Genomic DNA, 8,037 nt, shown 5'->3' with positions numbered 1-8,037 from the left:
ATTACTTATCACATACAGGTGCACCTCCTAAATGCAGGCCTTAAAATAAATACTAATAATTGATAAAAAGTTAGTTTTACTTACTCCCCTTCAACTACAAACTAACCATAACTCATATTTAGTGTTTGACTCAAGTCACTAAAACTCAACTCCCAGCATTATCTCACTAACACCAGTGTGACACACCAGTAGGCTATATTGTCAGTTTCTCCCAGTCAGAGTAGGCTGGGCTATCAGGACGGGGGAGTGCCAAATCTGAGACCTGCTGATAGTGTTTCTGGAAAAACTCACTTGCTCCCCAGAAAATTGAAACTACTTTATAATAACCAGATGATTGCATGGTATACACACTGCATTGATACGAATTACTTTCCCTTTAAGATCCGGTGGAACTAAAACTCTCAATGCCTTATTGATGAGTATTTGTCCTATGGATGACAACATATTGGGATGAATATGAGCTCTAAAGTCACAAAGCTCTGTGCCTCCATCTAGTGGCCACATATACTAATGCGTAGCCCAACCTCTAAATGGAACGTGTCTTCACATCAGGAAACGTTTTTCTCGGTTCAGTCATCCCAAACTCCATTTTAAAACGTGGCAGTTTTCTGCTGCCTTATAATATAAAGAGAGATACAAAACATACAATTATAATAAAGTTGTCTTAAGAGATTCAAGGAAACACGTGGTGGCAAAATGTTAAAACGGTTTATTTTTTACTTTCCTTTCAACTGTTCAACCTGAATGAAGTTTAGCTGTAAATTGATAAGCCCACCGGCTCTTTGCTTACAGGCCTTGACACGCTGGGCATGTCCTCGTGGGCGGTGTCAGTTTAAAAGCACACTGATTTCCCTGCATTCTGCATTATATTTTCTGGAGGGATCCTACAGCTGAGATCCTCCTCTCCTCTGACTGAACAACTAATATGGCATTAAATGGGAAAATCGCAGTAGTGACCGGAGCAGCGCGGGGAATAGGAAAAGCAATAACGGAGATACTCCTGCAAAACGGTGCTAAGGTAAAGTTTTGCCTCCACTATGGAGCACACCCCTACGGTTTGGGTGATGTGGTTGGTACATAGATGCCTTGTGCATCCTTGCAGCATGCAGGTAAATGATGCAAACAGCCAATGTACATTGACGAAGGGGGGGAGGGGGGATGTGGACATCAGACCCAACAATGACCGACTTGATGTATTTGCAATCAATAGCGGGAAACTAACCTAGAAAAGTACTATATTTTCTCAAGTAGCCTACTGTACTTATATTCACCTTTGAGGTGAGGTAGTCTACTTGCAGGTTATTGTATTGGAATATTAATATGTTATGCTATGCATGGGTGAATCTACCTCTAACCTACCTAAAGAATTTGCTCCACAAGGGTATGCCTTTTTCTGCTATTCAGGTTTGTTTCACAACTATTTCTTCCTGCCATGCATTTTTTGATAAAGTCGGTACTCCTTCTTAAAGTACAGATAAATAGTGATAAGTAAACAAACAAACAAACAATGAACTAAACTCTATAAAATGATCATACAGTTGATTCAGCACTCCTCTGAAACAGTGTCAACAAAAGGTAGAATTTATTGCAGGACATTAGTTTTAGGTAGATGTACACAGTACACTGGCAACTGACTGTATATGTGATGGCTCTTGACCTGTACAGGTCGTTCTCCTGGATGTGAATGAAACTGAAGGAAAGAATTTAATGGAAGCCCTCGAGAAAGAGTATGGACGGGAGAGAACTTTGTTCCACATCTGTGATGTTGAATCAGAGGAGCAGATGAAAGGTAACACACACAACAAATAAAGTAGACAAGTGGGGGAGGTGCTGAGAAGCCTGGTAAGGCCTGAAGCTAATCAATCATACCAGAAATTTGCAGAGTTGTTTGTTAATGTTTTTTGCAACCAAGGTTCCGATAAGCAGATGTTTAAGGAAGCTCCCAAACTCAGGAAAATTTTGTCCTGTTAAGTTAACAGGAGTAAGCCAATCAGATGGCATTTAATCGCAGGTCAAGAACTGCTTTCTAGATTAGTTTGAGGTATAGGGTTACATTAATTATTGTTTCAGTGTAAGGAAATTATTTGCTGAGAATTTAACTGGTCGTGTCAAAAACGTAGAGTTAAATAAGGGTTGTTGAGGATTATTTTGTGCGGGAAGGTGTCGTATGAAATAAAATAACTTGAGAAAATAGGGCAGAAATCACACAATGGAAACCTCTTAAAATGATGTTAGTGTACATTTATTTGGTGTATTTGTATATTTCACGTAAAATTTCTTTAGAACATCATCACCACAAACTTTTGTTCATGTGTATATACTATACTGATAAAATTTACATCTATTATTGCTATCTTTTGTTAAACTATTAGTCTCAAATAACTTGAATATAACAGTCTACATTACATGAAGTTATTATAGTTAATAATAATAATTTAATGTCAGTGAATTACTGCTGAAAAGTGATTATTTTCATTATTGATAGGCCTATAGATTATTTTCTCTTTTTAATGATTTATTTATTTATAAACAAATTCTATTATTGAAAATTACTTGAATGGATTTTTAATATTGTTGCTGAATTTTCACATGATGACTAACTGATTAACTGATTTATCTTTGCAGCTCTACAGTAAATGATGACACACTGAAAAAGGTTCTGCAACTGTCTAAGTAGGCCATATAAGGGATCTTGATTATGAAAAGTTAACCACTACCTGTTTTTTCTTCTCTCAAGCTGCCTTTCAGAAAACTGCAGAAACCTTCGGAGGAATAGACATCCTGTGCAACAATGCCGGCATCTTGAATGAGACTGCGTGGGAGAAAACTGTCTCCATAAACCTAGTAAGAAGTAGAAAGAGTAACAAACTACCTCTGGTTGGGATTATGACCACTACTTGTACTCTGCTGCACCACTCCGACAAGGGAAATTACACCACAACACACGTGAACACACATGAATTACATCTTCCAACACTGCAAGCAAGAACATTTTCATTTCTTTCTTTTTCAGTGGTTAGGGTAAAGAAATTATTTGGCAATGTGACTCATGTGATTTTTGCATTCAGCTTCCTCTGTTTCAACATATGTACTCAAAGGACGGCCTGCAGCAGCCGCCAACGTGTTTATGGACAGAAAAAGAGATTTCTGCTGACATCACCAAAAACAGCTATTAACCATTCTGTGTTGTAGATGGGGGTTATCAGGGGGACTTACTTGGCTCTGGAGCACATGAACAAGTTGAGTGGAGGTCGGGGAGGGGTCATCGTCAACACTGCATCCTTGGCAGGTAAAGCCCACCATGTACTACATATGTGTTTGTTTTTCCAAATAAAAGATATCCGCATTATTTGAATACATTTTTTTTCTTCTGCACATTTTAAAGGTCCCATATTACGCTTATTTGCAAGCTTCATACTTTTATTTTGAGTATCTACAAGAAAATGTTTACACATTATTTTTCTCATACTGAGAACTTTTTCTCCACGAGTCCAAGTGTGTAGCTAGGTCTGGCTATGCAACACTAGGCCTCACTGATTATAGTACAAAAACACCACTTTATAACTTTATTCACTGATTTTGGGGAAACTATCTTATTTTATGAAGAAAATATTTTCTGGTTTTCCCTCTGAGGCTGCTCTGCCTCAACTTTCTTGGATTTACAGAGTTTCCTGATGGACAGATAGCGTGATTTATTCTTCTGCGTCAGGTCTACGCCGTAGCTTATGATGTAAGCTACACACGTCTCCATGCATTTCTACTTGTGCGTTGGTGTCTGCATCATTCTGCAATTACACTGCCAACCGCTAGTTGGCGGTAGCGCTACAAAGTCCACTGTGCAGACTTTTGCCAGCCGAGCAGGCTAACTTCCAGTTTAGCCCTTCGCTAACTTGAATGGGGGTAAAATTAAATACATGTGGCTGGTATAGACTTTTCAAATGTTTACGACCAAATGGATCACATTCTGAAACCAGTCATTTGGCTTGGGTTGTGACGCTCAAATATATTGATCCACCGTATTACAAATGCTGGATTGGCCGCTGGTAAAATTTACTTCAAAGCACGGAGCACTTCCTGTCGGCTCGGAGGCATTGCAAGGCTATCCAGCCGACCAATCACAGTTCTTGCCGTCCGCGTCGTGAGTAGGCTACGGCGTCAATTTGACGAAGGAGTATAAATCAAGCTTTACTTCTTGTTAGCAGTTACTTCAGCCACTAACTAATACTACAGTTAGCAGTATTTAGCGGTTAGCAACAAGGAAAGCTCTGCTGGAGGACATTAAAAGGAAAACTAGAAAATATTAAACTTTCCTTCATAACAATAAAAGCACTTTCTGCGAGACACAGTGAACAACCTCCACCTCTAGCTCAGCGATGAAATGACCGATTGGTGTTGTGTTGGAAAAACAGGGTGGACAGTAGGGGCAAAGCGTAATATTCAGTATGTGTTCAGTAGGTTCACAGACCAGACTTTGATAAAATCAAACAAAGCCTCAATGGATGCCACCACATTTTATAAATAAACAGTATTTGGATGGTTGTACAGTTAGTTCTAATTATGATTTTAATAATCTATGCCCATGTTTGAAGAAACCAAGAAAATGATTTTATTGACACATGAACTTCACCATACTTTTTATCCAGTTATGTGAAACAGTCATGCCATGTTTATGTCTATATTATTAGGTGTGTTTGCAGGTAAATCCTCAGAAATTATAAAAAAAATGAAAAGATGGGGAAAAAACCACACAAAGCCAATAACCTAAATAAACAACATCTAAGAGGAACCACTAGTAAGATTTAAACACGTCACCTTCACAGCACACCACTGGGAAATGCCACAAGGTCTCATCATTGTAAATATGAGACAATGTAGACACACTTTGTGCATCTATGTTTTGACAACTCGAAATGTGTACGGTAATATTGACTTTTTTGACCTATATCCTACAGGTGTCAGTCCTATATTAACCTGTCCTGTCTACACGGCCACCAAGCACGGCGTGGTCGGCTTCACTCGAGCCATGGCGGTAAAGAAGGTTTTGTTTTGATAAAAGCCAGAGAGCTGAAGAAACTAGTTTAGTGAAATAAAAGCACTATTATCCAGTAATTAAAGAGTTTCACAAAACTTTTTCCTTTTAGTGCTTGTATTATACATTGTGCCTGCGAACAGTTGAAGCCTAATTGTGTGTATGTGTGTGTCTGTTACTAGGCTGCCTCTACTGCATCAGGCTACGGTATACGGGTCAACACACTTTGCCCAGGTTGTGTCCAAACTGACCTCCTCTCTTCCATTCCTTCCAGTCTGGGGCCATACGCCCACCTGACTGATGAAACCCAACAATTACTAGAAAAGTTTGGGACGTTAGCGTGAGTCTAACTCTTACAACATTTTTGTTTGTTTGTTCTGCAGCAGGTTAACCCTTGGTGCTGACCATCGTTTTTAGACCCTTTGATGACATCATGTCGAAGTACATTATGACGACACATATGAAGTACATTATCATGACACGTATGATACTGTGTACATGCATTTTCATTGAGGTCACTACACCTTTTTATTTCAGTGTGTCTGAAGTAGCAGCCTGCCTCCTCGAGCTGGTGACAGATGAGACGAAGAACGGAGAGGCCCTCATTGTGTTGCCAAAAGGAAGGAAATACATGACTTTTCCTTCATTTATCCAGTAGCTCTTCATAATGACAAACCACAACACCATCATACAGAACCAACCAATGTTGAGTTAAGCATTCTGGTATTGTTTTGGTTCCATGTCTTGTGTTCTACTGTTTTGCCCAAGTTTGATCTGTGTTCTGTTGATCCTGTTTAAGTCTGTTTTTGGTTCTGCGTTTCTCTGTGTAGCCATGTTTGTTATTTTATTCATTCACATGTTTTAGTTTACTTAGTATTTGTCTTGTCTCTTATCTTAGTTCTTAGTCCTGCGCTTTAGTTCTTTGCCTTAGTTCTTAGTCCTGTGCCTTAGTTCATGTCCTAGTGTTACTCCTGGAGCCTGTACCACAAAGCGAGTTCAACATACCCAGGATATTTTTCAGTTATCTGGCTTAACTAACCCTAACAATCGTGGTTGGGATAAGCGGTACCATGAAGCTGTTAAATCAACTCGGTAACTCAACCCAAGGTTTCCCAATCCAGCTGTGGGCGCGTTCACATAAAAGAGGTGGTGTTGGAAGCAGATGAACAATCGTAGAAGTGAACAAGTCCACTGGCAGCAGAGTGGCATATTTTACAAACGTGCAAACTGTAACACTACAGAAATGCGACATAGGCCTAGTCTGAGTGGTACGGCTGCAGCTGACACAAGCAGGTAGAAATTTGCCGACAGTTTGAATGCATGAACAGGCGTAGTCTATAATAATGTGTTGATTTGATGTGTTCTTATGAACTGTATGAAAATATCAGCCTTATTCTTTCATATTAAAATTTAGTATTTCAATATCCCTACCAAACTGCTCATAATATTAGCCTAACATAAGACAAATGAAACCCATTTGTTTTAACGGCTGCGACAGGCTGTGTGAAACGGACTGGGAGCAAATATTAAACACATTTCAAAGCAGTAAGTAGGCTCAGCCCACTGTAAAAACCTGAAGGCAACAATAGCCTAAGAATTTTAATCAGTCTCTGTAGGATGATCGCTTTAGCCTATACAAGAGCTTCTCTGTATCACCGCAGCAAATATTAAGCAGCCTATAGGCTAAAACAGTCTGTGGGATTTCCTACAGATGGTGATCTCATTTTCTAAGAGAGCTGATTGGTCAGTAGGCGGCATTTTCATAGAGTTGATCTCTTATCTGGAACATAACCTGCTCCGAAGCAGGTTAGCCGTTCACCATAAGTTACCATGGCGATCTACCCTGGTATGTGTGACCCAGGGTTAACCCCGAAGTTACCTGGATAAGCTCAAATCCTGCTTCGTGGGACAGGCCCCTGGTCTGTGTACTTCGGTGTCTGTTATTATTTTGGTCTTGTCTACTGTTTCATCCTAGTCTGTCTTTCGGTCTGTTGTTAGTTTCTGTCTGCTACCACTGATCACTGTGCCCTGTCTATTCTCTCCTTGTATCTGTGTCTAAGTCCTATGTCTCCATGTTTGTGTAGTCTTGTTTCCTGTTTGGTACGGTCTCTCCCTGCTGTGGTTTTATTCTGTCATGCTGTTGTTCCCCGTTTTCTGCTTTGGTAACTCTGTCCTTGTGTGCTCCCATGTGCTTTACTTCCTGTTTTATATTGTAGTGTTCAGTTCTCATTTGTCCTTGTCTAGCTTTGTTTCTTGTTGTTTGATTACCTGATGTGTTTCAGCTGTGCTTATCTCCCTGCTCGTTTGCCTGTGTACTTAAGCCTTCATTTCTGTTGAGTCTTTGTGATATCCTTAAGTCTTATGTTGAGTGTTCTCTGTGTTTCCTGGATTTATCTAGTGGATTACTACTTTGTTCTCTATTTTGAATTACCCTATTTCATTGGACTTTCGTGTGGATACCTTTGTTTGGACTTTTTGCCTGCTGCGCTCCTGAGTAAGCCTGTTTTAAGTTGCTTAATAAATCTTTTGTTTGAACTGCATCCTCTCGCTTTTTGGTCTGCAATTGGGTCTACCTCAACTCTCTGACTGCAGTCAGCCATTTACCATGACAACCAAATCTTGTCTCTCAGTGTGGTAATGTGCAAAATAAGATTTAGGGGGATATGGTCAATAATATTGGCAGAAACTGAATAAAATATTCATAAGTATGTTTTCGATACTGTATAAATGAAGTGGACATGGCCACTGTGACATCACCCATTGGTTTGTGGATGACCATTTTGAAGCTTCAAGTTTGGCATATTGGCTGTCGCCATCTTGGTTTTTTTGGAAACAGAAGAGACCATATTTGGTCGAGACAGTGGAGCCGGGGGTATACACATTGCTACACCTTTCAAGACACCGTAGTAGTGACTTTTCAATCAGAAGGTAGGCACCCCTAAAGCAAACCCTGCTTTGTCTATTTTCTGCCAAATGGGGCTGTAATTTAATAATGGAACATTATGCTG

The 8,037-nt window shown here is 39.7% G+C and overlaps 1 protein-coding gene across 1 annotated transcript; it reads left to right on the top strand.

Moving 5' to 3' along the window:
* The first annotated feature begins 745 nt into the window (after positions 1 to 745).
* On the top strand, positions 746 to 6,820 carry LOC123964008 (15-hydroxyprostaglandin dehydrogenase [NAD(+)]-like). The gene is made up of 7 exons (XM_046041168.1): positions 746 to 1,018; positions 1,666 to 1,789; positions 2,738 to 2,844; positions 3,193 to 3,289; positions 4,953 to 5,029; positions 5,212 to 5,369; positions 5,567 to 6,820. The coding sequence occupies exons 1-7, from the start codon at positions 926 to 928 to the stop codon at positions 5,685 to 5,687; spliced, it is 777 nt and encodes a 258-aa protein (XP_045897124.1). The 5' UTR covers positions 746 to 925; the 3' UTR covers positions 5,688 to 6,820.
* The last annotated feature ends 1,217 nt before the right edge of the window (positions 6,821 to 8,037 follow it).

The sequence above is a fragment of the Micropterus dolomieu genome, linkage group LG23 (assembly GCF_021292245.1).
Source record: "Micropterus dolomieu isolate WLL.071019.BEF.003 ecotype Adirondacks linkage group LG23, ASM2129224v1, whole genome shotgun sequence".
In the NCBI taxonomy this organism is placed as follows: domain Eukaryota; kingdom Metazoa; phylum Chordata; class Actinopteri; order Centrarchiformes; family Centrarchidae; genus Micropterus; species Micropterus dolomieu.
This window is presented reverse-complemented; position numbering and strand designations above follow the sequence as displayed.